General features: G+C 42.8%; 1 protein-coding gene across 2 annotated transcripts in view; it reads right to left on the bottom strand.

Annotated features, from left to right (window-relative positions):
• Positions 1–26,216, bottom strand: part of GRIA1 (glutamate ionotropic receptor AMPA type subunit 1) — a 129,654-nt gene that overhangs the window by 21,559 nt on the left and 81,879 nt on the right. For both annotated transcript variants that reach the window (XM_052816672.1, XM_052816673.1), the window contains exons 7-11: positions 25,425–25,592; positions 21,711–21,815; positions 19,470–19,580; positions 18,299–18,505; positions 16,783–17,153 (exon numbers count right to left, since the gene is read on the bottom strand). In XM_052816672.1, coding sequence (XP_052672632.1) covers positions 16,783–17,153; positions 18,299–18,505; positions 19,470–19,580; positions 21,711–21,815; positions 25,425–25,592 — 962 coding nt within the window. The remainder of the gene's footprint in view (positions 1–16,782; positions 17,154–18,298; positions 18,506–19,469; positions 19,581–21,710; positions 21,816–25,424; positions 25,593–26,216) is intronic.

Here is a 26,216-nt window from a genome sequence, read left to right as displayed (position 1 = left end):
GAGATCACTTCCCAGCAGAAAGCAGGCACAGTGACTGAGCTCACACACACGCAGCATGCGGGACAGAGTGGAAAGCACGCGTTTTAAAAGTTGCAGATAAGACCCATCCCACCCCATGCATTGTCAGCCCCATGGTCTGGGAGAATGATCACAGCAGCTTTCACCTGTGGCAGGAAGAAACTGCAGGAAACATGACTGCAAGGGATTACAGTGACAGAAAGGACAAGCAGTGTATTTTACAGCTGTGACTGAAAGGACTTTTATGGTTAGAGATGGGTCCAGCTTTCCTCTGCACAGGGGCCTCATTTTGGAGCAGCCTCTGCCCTCCCTTCTGGTTTCTTCTTCCATGGGCTTTTCTGAAACTGGGCAGCAAAGTCCATCTCGCCATAAACCCAAGCTCAGTGAATGACTTCGAAGGATCCACCTTTCAAGGTCTTTCAGGAAAGTTTACAGGACACATCTCCAAGGTGATACTATAGCAAGTCCACAAATTCTTTTCTTAATCATCCAGATTTTAAAATACAAGAAAGGTACAACAAAGATTTTTTCAGGTCTACAGCCCACTGGCATGGTTTCCAACCATAAGCTGTATGCTGGTTACCCCATCCTGCAGTGTCTCACACAAACCTCCTCCTTTATCGGCAACTGCAGCAACATGGCTGGGCAGACCGATGGTCCTTCATCCCAGATTACTTTCTTTTTATGCCTCCCCATCACTGCCAGCCAGAGAGGGGTATCAGAGGTTTGTGGTGGGAGTGCTGGATGCTGTGGGAAAAGCAGGCAGATGGGCACTGTTCTTCTACTCTTATCTAACTCTCTAAGAGACACATACTCACCAAACAACCTCTGGAGGTGAGTAGGGACCTCCAGGGATGATTCACCCCATCCGTCTCAGGTTGGGAGGAGGTCCCTCTGCAGACCTCCCTCTCTATTGAATTTTGAAGGAACTAGGATGACGAGGTTGGACTGAACAGCTAATTTTTAAATAGCTAAAGTTAGGTGAGATAAATGTGACCGTCGTGCTTCCCATCTGTGGAGAATACTTAGCCTGCAGGACCGTCAGCGCAAACGACTTTACCTTTTCTTTCGTATTTGGAGAGGGATTGAGGACGGAGGCAGCTATGGATTCAGCTCACATGTCTTCAGATTGATAGGGAAGAGGAAAAAAAATACCTGTCTCTAATTAGTGTGGATGATGTGTGCTCATGGAAGGAAGCGCTCAGAAAAGGCACAGAGGCATTAAACAAAAGTAACCAGATAATGTCAAATACAACAATCTCTGCTGATGAAAGCCACTTTGAGCTGGCAAAACCCATTTGCATGGCAAATAATCACATTCATCTCCAGCTGCAAATTATACAGCCTTTCCTTCCTGATGAAGCTGGGATATTTCTGTGACTTGTTTCAATCCCTTCAGCGGCAGTCAGCCGGATTCCTGCCTCTAGACCCTCGACATCCTGGTGATATTCATTACTGGCTTATCCCACGGGGGCTGCCTGCTGTCAGATGCAGATGGCTTAAGCTTCCTGGCTCCGCACCTGGCATTGACAGCAGGAAAAAGTAACTATGGGGTGTTGAGACTGGGAGGTAACAAGGAGGGTGGGTGAAAGAGGGAGAGGGGGCTGTAGCTTCTTTCCCATGGGAGCCAGATGGGACAGGATGCGTGTCTGTACCATGAACCAGTCTCATCTGGGCTGTGTGTGCTGCTGGTGCTGGTCATTTCTCCTCATGACATGAGATGCTGTGAGGCGAGTTCTCGCTCTCATAGACTGTGGAGGAAAGGAGAGGAGATAAACAGCTTGCTATCACTGCCAGCATGGCTAGGGCTTCACGTGTACGATGTTTTATTGCAGACACTGCTAATGAGCAATGTTTGCCCTCACTGCTAGATTGACTTGGAGCTAGAAGCTGTGAATCTGAACTGCTGTAACACCGCAGAAGAGAAAACATGCAGCATATGGGCTCTGCAGGACATCGTACTTTTGCTCCGTGGTTGTGCACCATCTGACACAAGGGAGCGCTGGCTAGTGATGAAGGCTCTTGGAGGCTAGTGCAATACAATAAAAGATATAATAATAGTCATGATGAAACGTCACACAAGCAAACGTGATCCTATGTGACATCTCCATGACACAATAGCGGTGAACACAGGTTAAGTGGGACAAGTTGGATTTCTCTGGATAACCATGTTGCCTTTTTACATTTTGAGCCAATGCCTGTTACTGCTTACCACTGCAAGTGGTTGGAAAGACAATATCCATTATGATCTTGTTCTGTTACTTTTGTAGACCAAGCAGGAGAGGAACAGTGCTATCATCACAGGACACATTTGCAAAAGTGCCTTTGTAATTTAGGAGATAATATCCCATTTCTAGAAGTGACTTCAATACTAGGGAGCTAAAAGCGTGGTCAAAAGCCAGTGGGACTTAGAGTTATGTTTATGCTCTAGTAAGAACAGTCACAGAGGAGTAGATATACCTTGTACTTTTAAGTCACTTTGAGGTTTTGAAAATCTCACTCCACAGCTAGATAACAGAAAATGACCTTCCACTTGACTAACAAATGTTCTGCAGCTTGAGCCCTAGCTCAAGTTCATTTGTCTTCACTAATGGGCAGTATGGGGTTTAAATCCTCTTGCATGGAGAATTTACATGTCCCCACACCCGTTCAAGCATAACATGAAGGCAATCAGCTCTCTGCTGTGCGGAAATGAGTTAGTGGCTCAGTCTTCTGCAGAGCTAAAGAGAGATGGAGCACACTGGTTAGTACTTTAAAGATATGCTAAGGTTCGGATGTTTGGATTTGTCTGTCTGACCTCTGGATTTATTCACATTCATGATCATAGTAATACTTGTGAATAGCAGGATCTAAAAAAATTCAGAATAAAATAAACAAGGATAACAGTGAAAGAGGCTTTAATGAACGGCTAATTCTGGGATGGAGGAAGGGGTGAAATAGCTAGATAGACTACATTGTACACTTTTCAACCTATATCATTCCTTCTGCACCTACGCTCTTCTTTCCTACACAATCCAAATTAAGATCTTTTGGTTTCTTCTTCTAGCCCTGCCTGTGCTGGCTAAAATCACACTCTCCCCCCACTCCTCCCCATCCTCTCCCTGACCTGGGGTCCTGCCTGCCCCTCACAGAACAGCAGCAAGAATGGGGCGCTCCTTTCCAACATTACCCTTGCAGGAGTAAGTAGTAAATACTCTGCCCTCATTATCCACAGCTCACAATCTACTTAAAATTAGAGCTGACTGGCAACCAGAGTTTCAGCGCCGTGGAGAATTCTGAAATTGTAAATGAAACCTTAATATTCTCAAGCAGAATGAAAAGATAATAGTTGCAAATGTCCTCTAAAAGTAGCATTCCAAAAGTGGTTGGTTTGGGTCCGTCCAAGCTTTGCATTTTTCTATTACTTAATGCTTCATTTCTGAAAGGCTACAAGGTATAATTTTAACACAGTAAATAATTTTGTTTCTGCTTTCTCATTACAAATAATTTTCTTTCCGCTTCTATAATACATTAAACCTTTACCTACCACATGTATAATTTAAAACATAATTCTGGAATGTGCTATTTTATATCTGTCTAATGGAAAACCTGCAGATGACCAAGCTGAAAATAATATTTTGATTTTCTTACTTAGATGACTTTTTTTTTACCTTCCCTTGCAAAAGCAACTGCATTTTGCCAGTAGAAAACAGAAAAGAATTGTAAGTTCCCTTTGTTCCCATGAAGTGATTTTTTTAATGTTCTAGCCTTAGCAGAAAAAAAGAAAATCATGCAGCTATAATCTCTTATTTCTTAAAACAAAATACAATCCTTGATCAAACAATTTGCTCTTTGATCTTATCCCTTATGGAAGGTATAGGAAAAGCTGACAGGAGTTTGCCTCTGCTTTGCCATTGTATTAGAAGAGCATAATACATTTTTGCGAAAAATATTAAAAAGATTATCAGAAAATATACAAAATAAACCTCATTGGAAACCTGTTCAAGCACCATCTCAGTTCTCTCCCACTTCTCCCTTCCCCCTCCCCAAATCCGTTTCTTATGGAGAATTACACCTAAACTGACAGTGTTTTAATTAGAAGTGCAAATCTGGGTTTCTAAGGCCATAGTTGCTTTGGGAGGATTTCCCAGATTTGCTGTTAAATTCAATTCTAATAAAGGCTCACTTAGGCAACTGACATATTTGTCACTGAATGAATTTATGCAAAACTGTTGAAAGAAAAGCTCTTATATGCTTGTTCTACCGATTGTGGGTCAAATCCACTTTTGGTCTTCTACCCACACAGATCCTCTGATCTCCGACACTGCTCTGCTAATTTGATACTGACTCTAGATAATTTCATGGGTCTATCTGAAGATTGACTTGGTAGTGGATTAGTTGCAAACATTTTGCTCCAGTTTTGCTCTTATTTTAAACAAATTTTTAACATTAAACTCTGTCAATGTAAATGAGCTTTGCTTTTTCTGTGTGTCACAGACCATCTGGCACGATTAGTCTCACCATTTTATCTCCAATCCTGACATGAACCCCAGATTTGCTTGAAAAGTCTGTGAGTAGTCATAGATAGAGGAACAAAGTTAGCGTCGGGTTGTGGAGCTGGTACACATCTCTGGGTGCATCCATCACGCACATGCTGCAAAGCTCTTATCCTTTTACGCTCTGCTATGCCATGAATAGTTTTGAATGAGCTACCAACTGTTTGTCATTAAATTGGAGTGACTATAATGCATGTTTCTCTGTCCATGCTGTATTATTAATTTTCTTGCCATTGTTAATTTGCATTTACTTATCACTGAACTCTACCTCCTGGTACAAGAGTCTAGAGTCCCAACTGCAGTGCTGGGCTTTAACACAGAATGCCAAGACAGCCCTTACAAACACAGATTGTTTTCTACTGACATTCTCATTTACCTCTCCCAGCAGTACAAATTCCTTCTTTAGCTCCTGTCACAATTTTTCTACATAGGTAACAGCTACATATTTTGATTCCCTGTGGGTAACATTAACCAGTGAGACAGGGTAAGAAAGCTGAGGGTGCACAGGCACTGGGAGTCCCATGCTGTCTCTCCCCTGCTTTTTTTTTTTTTCTGAATTTTGTTTCAAAAAAAAAGAAGGAAAAAATTTGAGAGCTTCTTAACTTTTGTATATGGGCTGGAGATCTGCTTTTTCTCATGTTTTTAGGCAAACCATGCCAGCTCATCCGACCCCCAAAGCCAACACGCCGGAAGGAGGCAATATGGATTGCAGAATCCCAGCAGAAGTCCTTCTAAGAAGGGGCCTTGGGGTCACTTGCTGTGTAAATATTGCAACGATTGAACATATTGTCTGCAAATATGCAGAATCTCCCAGACTCAACAGGAGGATGTATCTCTGCGAGGCTTTAATCATAAGTCATAGTTTATTTACTGTTTCTTTCTGCCTAAGCTAATGGCCTTGGACAGCAGTATATGGTCCCTCTCCTACCGTTGCATCTCTTTTGCAGAATATGTTGGCACTTTTTTCTTCATTTTCCCTTTAATGGGCAAAACCTCTTTCTAAAATGAGTTTTCCTGCTTAGTCAGAAATGCATCATGCCACTTGTGGTTCTCCAGTCATTGGAGCTTGGATTGCTGCAGTGCTAAGTATAAGCATGACTACATGGAGCAGCTATGTGCTGTTTTCAAGACATTCACTTAGCATTTTGACAGGCAAGAGGTACCTAATGGCCTAACCAGAGGACTAGCATCCAGGAGCTCTTTTTTTGTGCCTTGGGAAGCCCTGCCACGTTATGGGATCCAGGGTAGCTTACTTCATCTCTCTAATTCAGTTCCCAGCTGTGGGAGAAGAGGATGAATAACATTTACGAACTTCACCTGGGCGGGTGGCCTGAAGCATTGGTCACCTGGTAGAATTTACCTCTGAGCTGCTGCTTTGCCTACTTCCCCTTCCTGAGACAGTCAATTCCAGCAGGCAGAGGCAGCATCAAATGGGCCCAGCTATGCAGAGGGTAATTTATGTACTCAATAGCAGTCTGCAGGTTGAGCCCTCCTGTGGTCCTCAATGGGCACAAAATGCAGCCTGCTGATATGCAAGCAACACAACTCACCTGCTCAACTAATGAAGTACGGTGTTGGTAGTACTAGATGCCAAGCAAATATGGACTGACGTGGGCAACCAGCCCCCCTCAACTTCAGCAGGACCCACGTACCACCCGCAGTATAAAAACACTCCTGCAGAGCAGAACTGCAGAACAGAGGTATGTCCTTCACTCGAGGGAGCCACCATCCCTGAGCAGAACTGGCTGCTGAGATGCTTATCCTTAAAACTGCAGGATAATACACCCAACTCTTCCAGAGGGCTGCTAAAAACATTGTAAAGAAAGGGCTAGGATAGAGGGATGAGGTAGAACTCTTAAGAAAAAATAAGAGTGTGGTTGAAAGGCAGAACAGATAGATCCAAAGAAATACATTGTCATCCTCTTAAGTACAGGCAGCGTGCCTCCATGTTGCAAACCAAGGTAGTTTAAGGGATGAGTGTTTAGATAGAGGTTTGCTGAGAAACACGTGGTTGCTTCGGGCTGCTCAGCAGCTCTGGTGAAAGGCAAAGTCATCCCTCTTCTGCAGTTTTGCCAGCTATTGCTGTAAGGAAAAAAACCCAACTCCTGTCATGCCTTTGAGCAAAAATTTCACTGTAAAAAAGGCTCTTCATATATTTTTCTCACTTTGATGACATTTGTTCACTTTGCTGCGAAAAACTCACAAGGTGACAAGCATAAGATTTTGTCAGAAGCACTCGCTGGAGCACCCCAGGAGATTCATTACTCAGGAACTTCCTCAACCTCAGGTGGCCCTAAATTTATCAGCGCTCATCCTTCTTTTTAAACAACAGCCTATTGTGCTAATGTCCTTTGCTGCGTTGGTAGATTTCATATGCTCTCCCTCAGTCTCTTCTTCAAAGTCTCCTTGATGAAAAAGCTTTTTTTTCCCCAAAGATTTAATATATTTTGGATTATATGCTGCCAGTCCTTCATTTTTCCAAGATCCTCTTTAGCCATCTACATGTGCTCACAATTTAGAGCTCAATTTTTGAGGCTTCTGGGCAAAGTTACAATAACCTAGCTCAGACTTCTTCCAGGGTGCCTTGCCTTGGTTCTTTTTGCTCTGGGTTTTTTTTGCCTGTCTTTTGTCAGATTTCCCAATCTGACGAGAGAAAGGCCTTTTCTGGGATGAGAGTATTTTCTGCACTGGAATATTTTCACTCTGAGCAATAATCCCAAATATTCCCTTCCTTTTCTGTCTCATTTCTAATTTAAAATGTAATCCCTCACCAAGACTTTACAAGTTACATTTTTCTCTATTTTCACTTTTGAGCATTTATTTTTTCTGCAAGGGCATACTGTATCCCTTGTAGAAGTGGTGAGGAATGAGTCTGGTCTCCCCAGCCAGCATTTTTTGGAAGAGCTTTATGTGCACAGGAGTGACTGTCCTTTAACATCAAAACTCCCAAACTGTGAAAGGAAAACATGTTCAGTGTTTCTGCTGCCCTTATTTCACCTGCTAAGATTTTTTCATTTTTGAAGGCTGTGGAAGCACTGCTGAGATGAAAAGCTGCCCCCTCCCTTGGTTTGCCTCTCTGCAGCCTGAGATCTTGCTTCTTATGGAGAGCTTCAAGAAATGAGACAGAAAATTCCTCCTACGGGAGGCCCTCACAGACCCTGCCTCACATCTCATACCTATTCGCAGTGTACAGGTGCTTATTTTTACTGCTTTTCCCTTTTACCATATGAGGACTCGTCTTCTCCCCTCTTCCTTTCTACTCCTCTGTTCACACAGTTGCCTCCTATTACTTCTCATCAGACTGTGTTGGGGAGAATTCATTAGTGTATATAACATGCTTTGAAGTTGTCCAAATAACGGTGATGTAACACTTTTGCACTTCTATAGGCTCTTTTATCTGAAGATCAAAGTAGTAAGTTATGATTACCATGATTGGATTATTGCTGCTTAGCCTTTGGATCTAAGGGTAAGCAGCAACTCTTCTGGGTAGGCATTAATCAGAATTACTGGATGATTTTATTAAATAGATTGAATGCCATAAAGTATGCTGCTGCTTAAAGAAAGGGGTGTGTACATGAGCTGGACGCCCTTTCCTACCATTTGATGATATGAATCCGGTGGCCCCTAGCTGTCACTTGGCTCCTTTGATCCAAGTGAAAATGGAAGGAAGCCCAAGACATGAGCACGGAGGACTTCAGAGGTGACTCCATGCTCTGTCTCCTCCAACTCCAGACCACGTCCAAGCACAGCAAGGCTTCTGCCACTGTTTCCTAGCATGACCCACATTTTGCTTTTCCCTATTACTTGGCTTCATCAAGCCTTTCACAATGAATAACCTAGCACCTCTGTCATATTTCAATAAATTTGTCTTCGCCTGCTCACAGTTTTGGGGTGTTACAATGGACATTGTTTGCTGTATGTACACATCCCTGAACTTCTCTTGAAAAGGGGGTACAGTGCTTCCCCAGTTACCAGGACAAGTAGTTGGGATGAAACCTGGGACAAAAGCAGAATAGGTACAATAAATCCCAAACTCCAGTGGAATAAGAGAATTACCCTCAGCATTCCAGTAGAAGACCATGAGGTTTTGGCCAGCTCTGGGGATTAAACCAGCAAAGAGCAGCTGTGGATGCTCTGTGTGTTGTGAGCCAGAACAATTTGAATTGAGGAGTTCAATGCTCATTCGGCTGTGTATCCAGAGAGTGCGCACATGATATCTTAGTGCTGATAAAAGTGATGTACAGCATATGGAAGAGTTATTTAAGCAGGACTTCCCTGTGAAAACACACTCAGGGCTTCCCATCTTAGCTACAATATTTTTCTGGAGTGCCAACATTAAAGCAGTGTGTGACAGGGAGTCTTGCAGAGGACACCACTTCAGGGAGATGGAGGTCATTCAGCTCCTCACAACCCTTATTCTTTGACAAAAACACTTGGCAATCGACCTAGCTATTAGGAAGACACAACCATGCGCAGTCCTGACTGCAGCTCGGAGGATGTCAGACCCCAGCTGAGCCGACTGCTCGGGGATAACAGGTTATCGAGAGGGAAGAAAATGAAAAGAGAAAGTGTGTTTCTCTTACTGATTGAAAATCGGCAAGTCAGAGTACAGTGTAATAGGCAGTCTCTGGAGCCTCAGAGGGCCTCCCGCTGGAGTCACAGAGGGGGCTATAAATCTCAGAGGCACCCCTATAAATCTTAGTGCCACTCATGATCCTGAGCCAGGGCACAGCATTAGAAACACAAGCAACACGTGCCATTTCCATGTCAGAGATGCCCTAATAAAACTTCCAAATAGATTAAAAACCTGGGCAATGCACTTTCCACCCTGCTATTTTTAACTTTGGTTTCAATCAAAAGTATGAGAAACATTTATTTAGTCCTGAAGAAAGAGATTGCAAATATATTTTTAGCTTAATACATCTGCTTTTGGATCAAGTGTTTGACTTCTTATTTTAAACACAGCTGGTGGAATGATTAGTAAATCTGTCACTCAATGGGGGGACTTTCAGCAAATTTCTTGCTGTCCCCCAGCAACCTGAATAGTAAAGGCCTGAAGTCAGAGCTGTGGAAGAGTGACTAGATATGCCTGATAGGGAAACCATCCCAGGGAAGTGGCTTACAGATCAGTGGAGGAAACATCCATTACCTCACCTCTGCAGCATTTAGAAATTTTCAGATGTCAGAGCGTGGAAGTTCAAAAGACTCATTTTTCCTTTGCAGATGAAATTGCACTTTCCCAACAATATTCTCACAGTTAGTTATTTCCTCCTTCTGAGTCCTCTGTATCGTTCAGCATTTTTCCAAATGAAAAAGAGGATGGCAAGGATGACTATTTTAAAAGAATTTCCATTTTCCCCTGGCTGCCACATTTTGGTTGCCATGGAAGTGTGCAAACTCCAAAGGGGACTGTTTAGTTAGATATTGTGCAATTTGTCAAGCTGCTCCTCTGGTGAGTCACTTTCCCTGGTTAAGTGCAGTTTCAGAAATAAGTGTGGTCATCAGTTCCTGGTGATTTGCAAGTACTGCTGTTACCCTGTGACCTGAATTTCCTCTCCCTGGACATAATTAACTCTGCCAGGCAGGGATAATTGCAAAATCATTTGGTACACTTTTAAAAGGAAAGAAAACTTTTCCAGAAGTTGAAATCCTAATTTTTTACTTTTATTCTTAAAGACCAACCTCAGCTCACCAGTTCAAGCAAACTGCCAAAAAGAAATGATCTTGAGCTTTGTCCCCACGGACGAGCCCCCAAGCCTCCCGGATTCACCCCACATTGGAGAAGGAGTAGGGATGCTGAACCAACCTTGCTCCCAGCCTGGCTTGGCTGCCTTGTCCCCCAGGGCAGCCCCAGCACGAGCTGCAGGTTGCATGTGCTCTCCAAGGAAATGACAAACTGCTTCTTCCTTCATTGCAAAATATGCCCTTTGCCTCAAGACTGCACAGTGAATCCCACCGGCAGTCAGCAGCCTGGTCTGTAGGAGCAAGTACACCATCTCCCATGTCCCTAAAGAGGATTTAGCAAGCCCTGCCAGCGAGCTCCACTCCATCACCCCCAGACCTTCCCGTGCAAAAAGTGCGAGGAAAAAAAAAAAGCACAAATCTTTCCTCGTTGCTCGTGGAACTTCCGCCTTGGCAGAGCTTGCACAGCTCTCCAGTGACTTTCCAGGACAAGTTAAGTCCTGTTTAATGTTATAATGGGTACTGCAAGGATGGCACCAGAACGGTGCATCAGGCCAGAAAGACAGGCAGATGCTTGGAGTGTCAGAGAAGACTCTTACTGAAATCAAGAAGAGCTGCCAAATAAACACCGAGGCTCAGCCTTCATTTCAGGAAGGAATTAAAATCCTTTTGATTGCTAAATGCAGCTGGTTCTAATTTCCCTAGTTCTAAATTTTTAGCAAAATATATAAGTACCCTGCAAATGTAAGTTAACAAAGGACAGAACAGAAATAATTCCCTTGAAACAACCCGAATCAAACCTCTCACTAAAAAAAAGAAAATTCCTAACCAATTTCTGATTTAGAGCTTGTCTAAAACCAGATAAAATCTTTCAGCACTAGGAACATCTTGATGAAATTTGAAAGTGCTGCTATTTTTCAAAATCTCTAGAGGCTAGTTGAGGAAAAAAACCCTCAACAACTTGTGGAGCAATTTTGCTGTTATTTCCATCAGCTCTATGGCTGAAGTCTCCTGTGATTTTTTCAATTGATCTAAAAAGAAATGTAAATAATCAGGAAAAATAGCAGAAGAAAATGTTCAGCATTAATTACAGGTACATAATAAATACCGTACTTGCTCTTCCACAGACAAACCGCTATGATTGAGTGCAACAGAAAGCCTGCAAAGGAGTGCAGTGAAATACAACCCCGGCTGCACATTATATAGATCAGCCAGAGCGCACTGTTTCCATGTCACTAAAAACAAATAACGATGTCCGCAAGATGCCTATGAATAATAGATCCTATCTATTGACTGGATAGCAGCCAGCATTTATATCTCTCCTTCCCACCTCGGAGTGCATGCGTTCATCACCTCTGCGAGCAAACCTCCCTAAGCAGCACGTTCCCCCCCAGGCAGGGGGTCACTGCACCCTGCCCTGCCTCCAGGTCTGGACTCTGCAGGCAAGTTAAGACCCCTTTAACTCTTTATCCCAAGCCAGCTGAAGGGTGGATGGCACCTCGTGCCGCGTCTCCTCGCACATGGTAAACACCCACAGTCTTTAGGGCACACTGGTGTGGCCCAACCATTTCCCAGCAGTGGTCCCCTATGGCACCTTGCACAGACCAGCACCGAGTCTCTTCGTGCTCATGCATCCCTGCTGATGCTCTTGAAACGTCCCCCTCAAGTCTGGCTCTCTCCTAGATGCAGGCTGTGATGAAAGCTTCATCCATCATTTCACTTCCAGCGCAGAATGAGCAGAGCATCTCCAGTACTGTTCTCAATCATGGAGATTATAATAAGTAATTTCAAGCTGTGTTGTCCAGGTATCCTGACATGATACCCTATCGTGTCATGATACGACTATACATTTCCCTTCTACTCATGGTACGTTTTGATCTGAACCCAAACTATATGTGTTTTGTTTCCACAACACAGTATAAAGAGAGCCCCCATGAAGCTGGGTTTATTTTTGGAGATCTCTGTTTAATTTCCCTCTGGGAGGGCACAAAGGGTGGCTGCATTTACTGGGTGATATTTATCCTCCTGTCAAACTCCAGTGGGGACAAGACTCCTATAGTTACTCAGCTGAGAGAAACTGTGTTTATTCTGTCTCATGGTATTGTCAAAGGAAGAATAAATGCCTTTCTGGAAGATCTGTTTTAGCCAAATGTATTTCATTTTAGTCAAACATAAGTTTTCTGAGTCACAGGAAGAGTAACTGGATTAAATTTAATAGTCTCCAATATACAGGAAGTCTCTTTTGGGCTCAAACCATATGAAGCAACACATTTTGTGATAACAAAAAATAGAAGATCAAGCCAGGAAGCTGACAAGAGAAATATATATTTTGGTCCCTGCTTTTTTATACTTTTCACAACAATCAAATAATTTATTTTGTAGAAAATGATGGGGCAGATGAAAAATTCAGATGCCTCGTTTTGCTGCAGAGGAGGTCGGCAAGCCCAGATGTCCCCTCGGTCTCTTTCTCAAAGGCTTCGGGTCCATCCTGAGCGAGGAATGGTAGCAACGTGCTGGATGTTAGCAAGGTCCCACTCTCCACAGCTGCTACACACTGGGGTTATTTTAAGCTCTGAAGACAATTTATCAAATTACATTTCTGAAAAATGGTACAATGTGAGTCATATTTACTTCACATTTCTCTTGCTGCAGGCTCTCGCTATTGGCTGCGGGATATTTATTACCTCTGATGCCTGCTCTGCGAATCGCCTTTCTGGGTCTGTATTTCACATTTAATGAGTGCTTTTGCAATTTCATGACTGTTTTCTGAAGTTAAGGTAGCACTTTGCAAAGCCTAATGGTTTATGGCCCATTTCAGACTTCACTGATTTCTGCCTGTTACTGTGTACGTGAAACTACTCAACTCCAAAATGTTGCTTCTCCCCCATTCTGCTGTGCATCAGCCAGTACTTTGAAAGCACAGACTTTAAGGGCAACAACCGGGACCAGCTCACCTCAGCCAGGACAAATTAGTCCACGCGGTAGTGACTGAACCACATCCAGTGGAGCCACTGGTCAGTGATGGTGCAGAAGGGGGACCGCACGCTCCAGTGGGAAATGTCCAAGAGCTCACAGCCTCCTTTGGCTGAAGCTATGTACCCACAATCGAGTCATTCCATTTGTGGCTTAGGAAGGATGGATTCCTTGCTCATGCTCATGTTGGAGCATCCAAAGGCACAACACAGACTGCCACTGGCTCCGGCTGGGACTCTCCATGACGGGTTACTGCCTGGCCTTTGTCACAGTCATCCAGTCTATGCCCAGACATGAAGGCTTCAGAGCTTCAAGGACACGAGTCAACCTCATGCCCAGCAGCCTCACTCCTCAGGAGAAGAGGCTATGAGCACATAACCCGCAGCTACGCTCTCTCTTGGCCACCCACAGGTCATCGAATTCACAGTGTACCTTTAAAGTACTTGGTAGGTTGTGACCAGCATAGTTAAGAGCCTGATTAAAGTTCTGGCTAGTAAGAATATCCTTAAAAAGGACGCCAGTTTCCTTCAAAAGCAAATTTTTGTCTCTGTGGGGAACCGAAGTTCCCTGAGGACTGGTCTGAGACTGAGGAACACACATTTACAAGAGCAAGGAGTTGCTGCAAACCTCACCACCCGCTGTGCTGAGTGATGTGTCTGCAGTTTTGATCTTATATTTTTTTAATGATAAATACATAGTGGCATATGCGCTTAAAACAAGCATGCTCTGGAAAAAAAAAAAACCCAAACCTCCAGACAAATTTCCCCTACTCCTTCCCAAAACAAAACTGAAATAAACAACCCAAAACCTCTACAAAAACAAAATACACCCCTGCACTTGCTCCTTCCTGCTGGGGAAAGAATGACAGAACAGATGTATAACAGAAGCTATTTATGTTGGTTAATACATTACTGGGGAAATGCTGAGAGATTGTAGTGGTAAGTTTAGAAACAACCATATAGGAAATATATTGGAATAGAGCAGATCCCCACCTGCCCACAATGTCGTTCTACCAAGCATTCATTTCTAAGTGATGTGTCACAGAAATTCTGCACTAGGTTCGTGTGAAAAATACATGTGAAATACAGAGCGTGCTCAGCGCCTTTCTGTACAACAACATCCTACGGAAATTCTCACTCTTCTGCTTCCTCCTTGCTTTCACATTTCACAGAAATGTCCCCCTCCACTTGCAACCATCTCAAAGAGCTGTATTCAGAGTACTGGGAGTTATAATAATTCCTATACTTTGTTCTTCAAATTTTCTCACAAATATTTGTAGTCAGAAAGTGCTCTTGTGCTCCATGGGAAAATATTGGTTTCAATGAAATTGTAATTTTCATTATCAGGATGATCAAATTAACAACATTAAAATAACAATGACAGAATCATTCTCATTTCCCATCTCAAAGCAAAATAAAACAACACTTTGAAATGGTGATTCAAAGCATGTTGTTTAGCTAGAGCAAATCTTGTTATTTGAATCAAACCCACTGATCTTTCCCTGACACTTTTTATTAAAGATGTTTCCAAATTTGCTATTCTGCAAAGTCTCAGCTTTTCACCTCTCCACGCTTCTTCTTGGAACAGAAATTGGCTATTGAAATGTCCCCAAAGGAAGACATTCTCTTTCCTAAATAAGAATAATGATGACAAGAACAACAATGAGAATGAAAATCACAATAACCTGATCCTAACACATGGGGCTGTGTTACAAGACAGCGATAAAGCTGAAATTCCCTCTGCTGGGAAGACTTTCTGAATGCTCCGCCTGGACTCCTACTAATCAATGATCAGATGATAAAACATATTCATAAAAGCTGTCACTATCAAAGTGCCTTGCAGGCTCTTACTTCCCCCCTATCCCAAGTGCACTAGTATTTGGACAAATTGGCATCCCATCGCCAAGAAGCTGGTACCTGGCCTCCCCCCGCCGTCCCGCCGGAGCTGTGCTGAGCTGCGCAGAGTTATCTCCGCTTGCCGATGGAGTTGTGCCTCCTTCTCGTCCCCTGAGCTTTGATGCCAACCCAGAGTGCAGGAAATTAACTTCTGCCTACTGTGTTCACCCACAAGACACGTATCTGCTGAAATTTCCTTTGAAGGGAAGGGAGGCAAAGCCCAAAAAAGGAAGTGTGGGGAAAAAAGAAAACAAAAGGCCTCTTTGCTGTCTACTTTTATCAGAGCATCACTTCAGATGTCACCATGGCATGTAAATACAGAAAATGCATATACTTCCTGTAAATTAATTCTTGTGGCTGGCAGTACCTCTGGTTTAAGTCCAACCTGGCCAAAAATATACTTAGCCTAAAGTGGGACAAGTTTGCCTCTCAGAGGGGGCGAGCAAGAGCTGTGTCCTGCAGCATCTAGCAGCTTTGGTGCTTGACCTGTCCACATGCTTTCCCTCCAACCAACATCCAGAGCAGACCTCTTGGGAGTGATGGATACATACGATCCACATCCCAAGCCACAGCTCATTAACCCTTTTTCAGCCTTATAAACCCTAAGTACCTCTGCCCTGAACTCAAAACACTAGAGGTGTCAAACACCTTATCCCTGGTTCACCTCTGATCCTGCCTCACGTGAATATACACATACCACATGAAAGATCCCTCAGTTATTACAGATATTACTTACCGGACATATAATTTGTGCAAATAAATAAGAAAATCTATCAGAGTCCCGCTTGCAGCAATTTGATTCCTATGCTTTTAATTCTTTTTCTTTTCTTTTTAAACGCCTTTGTATGAACAAGGCGTTGAGAAGAAATGCGTATCATGGGCTCCTGCAGTAGGCAAAATCTCTGTAATAAGACTTGTGCGAATATAGGCCGCTAAAATGGAGGAGGTGTTTCCAGACATTATTTACAAATAAGTCTCTGCTGGTGTCTCTATCACAGATTTACATCTTCTGCATTTCATGCAGTTTTCCAGACACCTTATATTGTGCCAGCTTTTCCAAGAAAGATTATCTAAAAGTAATCACAAGAGTCATTCACCAAAAAGTCCCTTTAGGAACCCTTTGGACTTTGGGTCCTACTGAACTTTCAGGCAGCAGAACTATTGACTGAAATGGGAATTAGAAGGAAAACTCGCTACTTCTCTGACCTTTCTAAAGGCCAATAATACTTAAAGCCACTCAGTGTGCTCCATAATCTTTGGCACAGACCATATAACCTTTCACTGGGCACCTACTGTATTATTTCTCCCTACTTTACTGGAATTTTATAGCTTCCCTATAATGCTAGATGATCTTGTTTCTAACAGCAACAAAATGACTGACAAAAATTGATTGCAGTTGGGTAGCTTTAGAAAATCTTGTTTGCATTTCTGTAAATTCCCTCAAAAGAACTCCCCAGGATAAATTTAGAATGGTATTTTTATGGTCTCAAATTTGAAGTCCCCAGTTCACAGCTGAGAGACCTGTGAACCCTTGGATCCTTTCTGAATCTGTAAGTGATTCACAAAACTACACTATGGTTCAGGAACGAAGGTCAAAGTAAAACCTGTTCAGCTCCAAAGCACGTAGAAAGATTAAACCGTATGAACTGGAAGAAGGCTCATTGGGGAAGGCAACCCACCTTGGAGAAATATCACATCCCTGCTGCATGAAAGCTCCTAGGGAGAACCAAAGACTGTTGAATATCCCAAACTCATTCGTCTGGTCATTGGCCGGCTGGTCCCGTCCTTCCTCGAATTCCTCAGTGTGCCACTCGTAAGGGCTGAAGCGACTCACCAGGAAAAGGACAACGCTCACTCCAATGTAGGCAAAAACAATGCACATCCATATCTCGTAAGCCAAAGGATCCAGAAAGGAAAAAACTCCTGGTTTGGACTTCTGAGGTTTTTTTATCATGATAGAGATACCTAAGCTCATGAACGGTTTGGAAAAGTCTATAACTTCTTCTCGAACCAGAGTGATGGTTAATGGTGCCACAGCCACATCTGCCCTCTGAAAAGGAGAGACAGAAAAGAGATTTGCATTCTGGGGATAAAATATACCTACTAACTCCAGCTTACGTTCCTTTGATCTCTGTTTACCCCTGCTACCTCAGAAGAAATCAGACGAAACCAATTGCAAGAGAAATGTTAAAAAGGAGCAGCCCATAATATTGGTGGATTATTTCCATTTTATCACTACTGATTACTAGTTCTGTTCTGAAATCACAGCGTTTTCCTTTTGCAGCCACCTAGCTCTTCTTGTCTGATTTATCCACTGATGTCACAGTCTGATGCAGATGATTTTTGCTAAAAGAGCTTTATCATCCAGACATCAAAAGAGGCAAGGAAAGGCCAATTGCCTGAAAAAGGATGCCAGGATGTTTACTTCCATCAGGAACTGCTTTTTGATTGCATAACTGATGCAGGAGAAGAGGAAAAATGTTCCAGTGACACTGATGTGCACTCTCCACTTATTTTACAATCCGTCTTGAAAATGGAAAGGGAAATGCATTGAAATGGCTGTCGGCATATACTGTGAAACTACTAGCAGGAGACAGATCATCCCCCGCTCCAACACAGTGACGCAGAGGCTTGGGCACTGATGCTTCCTACACCAATTTCCCCTTTCCCTACAAGGGAAAAATAGACCCCTCTGAAGGATGACCTAAACACCACAGATTGTGAATTACCAGACCGAACCAGGTTTAGAAGTGCAGGGTGCAAGTGTATATCTGATATGATGAAAATGAGTGGCTAGGCAGAAAGTAGTCTAGTCCTATTGTTCACCGGTCATATGCTGAGTGTTTGAAATCTTATACTTCTTTCATCCTGCCGTTATCATGCAAATATAAAACAGAGTAAAATTTGGAGATTCTACCCAGGGGAAAGTTTGACCTTTCAATACTTGTTCTTCCAAAAATGGAAAGAAAAAGAATCTTGGAACTGTTGAAAGGAAACATTTTGACATTTCCATAGGCACAAAATGTGCTGCCCCTTCCTAAATTAAAACGTTTTACTTGGGCTGATTATTTGCATTATCAGAGCTGCAGTCCTCGAGACAGCTCAGGCTGACGGAAGGCAGGGCTCCTTCTTTAGGGCTTGAATGTGTTCTCAAGTACCAAGGGCAAAAGACAATGGACAAGGGTGGAAACTCACCCCATAAACAAGTTCTCCCACCATGCCGTTCCACGTTTTGGTGTCAGGGTCCCGGGCTCCGTACTTCCCATCTCTGACAATCTCCAGTCTGTAGTGGTAGCCAACATGCTTCGCGATCTCAGCAGCGAGCTCCACACAGTAGCCTTCATACCTCTCATTGCCTTCAAACTGGTTGGCATTCTTCTTGAGCATCACATACGGGTCTTCCTGGCACAGAGAAGACCAATATTGAGCCACGCTCCACATTCTAGAGATGCACATCAGGGGCTCGGACTGGAGCCCAGTCTGCAGCTTCTGGTCCCCTTGAAAAGCTCTAGCTTTGTGTTCCTGTACCAAAGGGCACAGTCAACACACAGTGGGCTTATTTTAGAAGGTTCAAAGTGTGTTTTTTATTGCGGCATTTTCTATTTATTCATGCAAAATCTGTGTGCAGCTTCCGCGGTGATGGGCCTGAGGGGAATGGAGGAGCTGGGGGAGTCTGGGCAACAAACCTTTCAGTGCAGTTCTGCAAGGGGTATTTAGTGCCTCTGAGCTGTGAGTTTTTAAAGGCATGTCTGCCTATGTGGGCACAGGCAGAATCAAATCTGCTAAACAGGAGAGAACCTTAAGATGTTTAACTCAGTTTGGGTATTGTGTCTTCTCTGTAGACTCACAGTAAGCATTCAACAAACAAGTTAGTAAACTTTCATGTTTCTGCAGGGTAAGCGTATACAATGACACAATACATGAGACCGTACATTATGGGGTACCTATTATTCCTTCATGATTATAGTGGAGAGTTGTTTTTAAAGCTATGATTCAGCTTCTCTGCACAATGCAGCTTATCCTTCCCAAAATTGCAGCCCCCATTCTGTGGGCTAAATACAAAGCACAGGTATAATGTTGCTAATTTACCTATGCTGATGCCTCTACTATCTTGTCATAATCTTTTGTATTTTCTACAGTTAAGCATGAGAACTCTTTAATACCTATTTAATTAGCCACAGCAATTTTCAGATACCTTTATGGACCTGGCAGGAAACAGTAAGTGCTGTTGTTATTATTATTATTATTGTTATTGCTATTATAAAAATGATATAGTACGAAGGAGGGCACACAAGGGGGAAGGGGGAGTCTGCACATCAGGGAGATGGGGGAGAGGGAAAGCTGGGATAGAAGTCACAGCACTTACTAGGATAGTTGTGACTATGTAAGTCCTGTTCTGAAGGCTTGTAGACTCATTGCCGCTTTGAGTATCTATGGCTGCTGGAACCAACTTCTCATCTTCATTCCAATAACCAATCTGCCGAATACAAAATCAGGATATGTCATTGATATCTCTTTGTAATATTAACTAAGATATGGTAACAGGGTCATCCAAGCAGGATCAGTTCTCTCTGTATTTTCATACCCAGCCAGAGATCTCTCCTCCTGATTCTTGATGTCTTTTGCCAGCAGGACCAGGAACTTCCCCATCCCACTGTACCTCCAGCCTGTAAATAATGTGCATGATACGCTACAGTAGCAGAGTGCTTGTATGCACACAAAAACCTTTAGCACAAGGTACTGGCAGATTATTGCCATCCCCTGCCTCATCCCTACACCAAGAGTTCACACTGCCCCTGTGTGACTTCTGAATATTTTTCTAATGGTGAGCATGCCTGCTGCATGTCCAGATGCTACAGGGTGATAAAATGCTATCCTGCAGCTGAAATCCTGCATGAACGTAGGACTAACTCTTAGGACATCTTGAGACAACAGGACAAAAAAATCAAGTGAGAACAAAACAACAATCCTGGCCAATGTCGAAAAGTTTGGGGTTATGAATAAACTGAACAGTTGTAATGGGAAGAACTCTCATGTTAAGTTGTGCTTATTAATAATCAGGGATTTGGGCTGATCTATCACTGCTTGCAGGTAAAGCAGAGTGCCACCGAATATCACTAGGAAGATCATTGTTGAGGTTATCCACTTTGAGGGCTTGATTTTATAAGAGGTTTTCCATCACCTCATGCAAGTATGAAGTTGCCTGAGCTCTGCTCATGTGAAAGGAATATCTTATCACAGTAAATGGGAAAGGGTATTAACACAGGGCACAACCAGGAGCCTGCTGAGGGCAGATTAGAGATCATAACAGCTCAGGAGAAAAAAATCTATGCAGTCTTCTCTCTTCATTGCACAGACAAAAAGAGAGTGAGGAAAGAGCTTCCAAGGCTCTGCCCTAGGGCAACATAAATGGAGACACGTGTGTTTGTTTTGCACCTCTAACCTGGTGGATCTAAGTTACCGTGTGCCTCGTGGCAGTGATGTACATGTCTTCCAAACAACTATAATTTCTGTCAGTAAATACACAGCAAAATCAAGACATTTAGCCATTCTCTTTCTTCTCCTCTAGACTCTCTCCAGATTGCCAACTTCTTGAAGTTCAGAGCCCGAAACTGGACATAATACTGCATTTGTCCTCTTATGAATACCACGTAGAGGAGGAAGACCGCTTTGTATGTCTTCAAAATGACACTTCTTTTCTTTCTCAATGAGAAATTTGCCTTTTTTTTGCTTGACTGTGATGCGCTCTAATCTCACATCGGCTGCTCTCAGGTGTAAGTATGAATTGGGAGTAGGGGCTGTAAATGTGGAACTTTCAGTATTTGCAGTTTTTCTTAGTTTCAAATAAGCATTTTATTTTTCAGGGGATTGAGGGGGTGCAGGGGGATTCCAGTGAATGCCCCATTCCAAAATATTTAGTAGCTCTCCTTTACCTCCTTTACTGAGTTACTCTTTGTTCTTCAAATAGGTAGTATCTAAAGTGGGACATAAGCACATGGAATCAGATTTTCAAAAGGATTAGTGTTTTGGGAGCTCGGCACCCCTGAACAAGGCAAGATTTTTCAAAGTGCTTGGTATATAGAAAGGGATCAAGACTCCAGAACAGCACAAATGTCTGTGTAGCTATCAGGACATGGGTAGTGGTAAAGCTCTTGTCACTTCAAGGAGAGCAGAATTAGGTCAACATAAAGGGTTCACCTACACTGGCTGGGGCAGACGGCTTTTGCTTGGCTCTGACTTGGCTTATCCTTGGAAAAGAAAAGCAGGAGAGCAAAAAACAGACAGCCGTGTAGCTGGGCCTGAGCCAACGTGCCCTGCCAATAACAAGGCTGAGTTGGCCAAGCTTTTACTATCCTGGAAATCCCTGCCCCACAGCTGAGATGCCCTTGTTGCTCTTGATAATTCCTTCCATATGTTGTATTTTTTTAGTAATATACCATGAGTTCTCCCTAGTGCTTGGCTTTGCTCGTGCAGAGAGCTGAGAATGCACTCGTGACTCCACATGCAAGCCTACATGAACAGAGATGTCTGTTGAGACCTAACCACACCATAACTCGAACACCGGGCTGGTGCCTGACACAGGATCCCAGGTCGCTCTCTACTTTACCTTTCTGATCCCATCATGTTTCATCTCAATCACATGGAGGGTGTAGTTGGTCCTCCGTCCCTTCTCGTTAAACTGAACGTTGCCAGACAATCCTTCAAAACGGACCTTAAAGACATAAATATCAATGAGGAGAGCAAATTGGTCAGCTTCTCACGTGGTGGTGATTCGGCAGCAGTAAGAGGGGAGGGGAAGAAGGATGGAGAGTGCAGTCATGTCTCTGAGATCCATGCAGGAGAGAGAGGACATCTATCTGACACCGGGCTTTCACTTGGGTTCACTCTCTACAGCATGCCTAGCCAGGTGCACAGCCATTCTCTTAACTTACCCCTTCTTTTAAAAACCCTTTCTCTTAAAACGTAGTGGTCTATTACTGAGCTCAGCAATGCATAAGAGCTAGATCACATGTGTGAACCCACCACCTCTTGGGATGTGACAGTGAGCTAAATCAGCTCTGAACTCCTTGAGTTTTGTGGTTTTTTGTATTTTCTAAATCTGACCTCGAGTCAGGATTTGGTAAAGAATTTGTCAGTTCAAATCAGGAACTGTATTTAGAGGAAATATGAAACCATGGCCACAGCTACCAGCTGCAGTCTTTTGATAGAGAAGAGTCTATCAGTTAACAAGCAAATTCAATTACCTCTGCACCAGCCTAATAAAACCTGACAATTTAGTATTGTAAATGAAATTTGCATAGTAAACTTTGAATCATAAATCTCTGCTGATAACACTGCCAAGCTGAAGAGCGTTGCTCACATCACACCCCAGGTCCTGAACTTCTCTTCTCAGCATGGCCATTTGACTTGTTGCAAAAGTGCCCAGCCTGGTGTGGAGAAGGGCTTCCAACTGGAGTTACATACAGTGTGTGGGGAGCAGGCAGCAGGGACCAGGAACGTGGGAAAAGGAGTGCAAATTTGGGTCTCTATACAGACCACCTGGAGAAGTGCTCATGCCACTGGATGGGGAATTAAAGGTTTGTTCTCAGCCTTTCCATTTGCTTTGGACAAATCTGTTGTCCCTGCAACTGAAGTCTTCCCACATGCAAAATGGGAACAGGTATTTAGCAGCCTTTTTAAGTACTCTGAGATCCTCAGAATAAAGACCCGTGGTGAAGAAATGAGGATATATCATTACAGAGGAAATCTGTTGCTAATCTGCTTAAACTGTGTTTGTTTTCCAGCTATTATCGCAAAGGTTTGTCATGAAAATGAACATCTGCCAGTATTTTCTGAAGCTCCTTCAAGTCAAGAGATATTCCTGGTGACATTTGGAGAAACATGCTTTTTCCTTCTCACAAGACACAACATACCCATAAAAAAAAGATGCACTAGAAAAGCACTTTTGTCTTAAGCACTCCCCTGCCTGCTTTTTCATGGCCCCTTTGGTTTTCTTTTTAGGTCCTGACCAATTCTGAAGCTGAAGTCACAGGTGCTCATGCTTTGTAGCTTTAAATGCACTCAAAGGCAGGTGTGCAGCACCAGTTTCTTCTATCTGGATGAATGAAATCTTAATCCTGTGATAACCGTGTGGCACTGAAGTAGCAAAAGGGGTCTCTCCCATCTATCCTGGAGGCTGCAGCACAACTTTTCCATCATTTCCCATCCTCTGAGACCCACTGAATCACTACAAAATATAGTGAGGACTGATTTCAACAGTGCTAAGCAAACAGTAAAGTCGACCGGAGACATGGAGCATTTAAGCACATCTGTGTATAAGGCACAGGCACGTGGTTCTTTGCTGGGAGAACTGGAGGAGAAGAACGCTATTGTCTCCTTCTGGTTACAGGGTTAGTCAGCAGTTAGGGACTAGCTACCTGCTTACTAGATGTGGTAACCAAGTAACATTAATAAAAAAATCTCTCAAAAATTATCATTATCTTTTCAAAGTACAACTGAAACCTTGCTGTATTGGTTTAAAGCAATATTTTGTGAGCATTTTCCTGGAAAAAAAAAAAAAAAAAGCAATTCTCCTTAAGAAAAGCATACATTTTGCTGAAATGTGTTAGATTTCTGTTTTTGAAAAATTGCAGAATGACTCCTCCTTACACTAAACAGAAATAAGGCAATTCAGGAGCTTATTCCAGACATTTGAGTAGAAATAAGTAGAGAAACTTTTTGCTTTTAGACAGCTTATAAAATTTTAGGCATTAGCAAATGGGAGGTAAAGAGAAAGCACACTGTAAACAGCTGTAAGACTTGCCCTAATTGTGAGTCTTTACAGAAAGGATAACTCAAACTTTCAATCTAATCAGAAGTTTTTCTACTTTCATCTGCCTCTTTCTTGCTACAATACTAAATGCTGGATGATTATTCAATTCATAGTTAAAATTTCCCTAGGAGACTTCTTCCCTTGCATGTTTCGGAACCTTTATTTTGACCATCACAACTGAACTGGTCACATCTTTTGAAAATTATAGTTTTTCAATGGTAAGGAAACAACTTTTGCAAATAACTCTTCATGTTCTTTGCCCCAAATCACTGCAGTTGAAAAGTTAAGAGTTTTGAAATTGTTTTAATGAAGAAATAAGGAAACTTCAGAGGAGATTTTCCAACACACAAAACTGTATTTTCTAGTTAAGTCTGATTTTGATATCCTATTCTCATAAATTCAATAAAGGAAAATGCTTGAGAATCCATTGCTCATCAGAAGACTTCCAAGTATTTCATGTTTATTAGGTAACCAATCTCCCTGATGCATCAAGGAGGCTGATTTCATTATAAGGGTTTGGAGAAGCTATGACAGTGATTTGCCCAAGGTCATACAGAAAGTCAATGACAGGCTTGGGAACAAATTGAACCTGGGCAATAAATCAAATCAGATGCAAGATTTGGTTTTAAAGGAATTGTTGTTTACCAGTAAGAAAAAAACAATTCAAAACAAAATACTTGGGGAAATTTACATATGTTGCAAATTAACCAAATTAATTTTGTTCTTGCCTTCTTCACAGTTAAGGAAAGAAGATGGGATAAGCTATATTTGGATAACACTGAACTAGCAGTATTTCCAAGGAATCCATCTATTTTTGTCTGAAAAAAAGAAAAATGCTAGAAATGAATGTCAGTCTTGAAATGTAAAGAAATGTTAAAATATTCGACTTTTCTTAGTCTTTGATAAGAGTGTATTGTTTTTCTCTCTCGCTGTAAGTTTTATGTAGTATTTTTGTTTGTTCAAAAATCTGAAGTTTTATGCAGGATGAAAACGCAAGATTATCAGATATCTAAATGGCTGTTATTAAGACTTTTACGAATCCTCACAGTATGAAACAAGCTATAATCTGGGCTTTGAGTTAACATTTTGACGACAGCCAACACATAAGGCAAAATTCATGTGGTTTCAAGCTTCATTAGCAGTCTGGAACTGAAGCGGAGTTCACAGACAGTCAAAGGAGCTTAAAAAAATATGGCCTGAGCAGGTCTCTCTCTTGGGAAGGGGAAGATAAAAACAGGGACCCAGGATTTTATGGGATAATAAATGGCTTTTCCATCCCAGAACTCCAACAGAAATTAGAGAAGGCAAGGACACGTCAGTTGGTACCGGGAGAAGCAGTTTGCTGGATTCACCCCGAACTCTTTAGAAGATCTGGCTTTAATCTGGAAGGATCAGCTCCTCAACCCGAGCATGTCATTTGAGCATTTCTGCTGCTCATCACCCCTCTTCCCCCGCCCGCAGGCTACAGTCAGCTGTCCTTGCAGCTCACACATCGGTTGGGTTTCGAACCTGCTGCAGCGCTCTCTGGATGTCGATGCCTTGTCCCCAGGGCACGGCCGGGTTGGCAAGGCAGTCCCCGGCATTGCCGCGACGGGAGATGTCGATCCGCTGCCTCCGCAGGTTCTGAAATGCCTCGGCCATCACCCGGACCCCGTCGTATGTTAGGGCAGATGTGTACTAGAAAGAGAAGAGGAGTTGTACGTGGCCCGTTAGGGTGAGCTCGCCTCGGGTGTGCTGCACTGGCTCACCTCACAGCAGCTTTTCAGATGATTTGCCCTCTTTTCATCCTTCCATCTATGAAGTTCAACAGTCTCTTGCTCCCTGTAATCACTACTGTCCTGTTGACTCACGAAAGTTGGTGCCTTCTCTCCCAGAGGATGGGAGAGTGAGGGAGAAGCTCCTGATGTGGAGCTAAGGATGGCTCTGCTTTGCCTTTTGCTATTCTAGCCCAGCTGCCTTCAGATTGCACTCCCTGAAGAGGAATCAGCCTTAAAAGCCATTCACCTGTTACCTGAGTCTTTCTATTTAATTAGAATCATTGACCTGAACTTTTAAGGAATACATTATACAGTGTAAATGTGAGCTACGCAAAATCAAATAACAATTGACCCTTTCTGGTCACAGATGGAGGCCAGAAAACTCTACTTCAATGTGCAAAAAATGTGCAAAAGATGAATTTATTCAAGTGGAAACTTTTACAGAAACTGGTGTAAAACTCTGGCATGAACGGTAACCATTAGAGTTAATTCCTTTTCCTATGATCACCTACTGATTTATTTGTTTGTAACTTTTTTAAACTAA

This window comes from Harpia harpyja, chromosome 20 (assembly GCF_026419915.1).
Source record: "Harpia harpyja isolate bHarHar1 chromosome 20, bHarHar1 primary haplotype, whole genome shotgun sequence".
Lineage (NCBI taxonomy): Eukaryota > Metazoa > Chordata > Aves > Accipitriformes > Accipitridae > Harpia > Harpia harpyja.
This window is presented reverse-complemented; position numbering and strand designations above follow the sequence as displayed.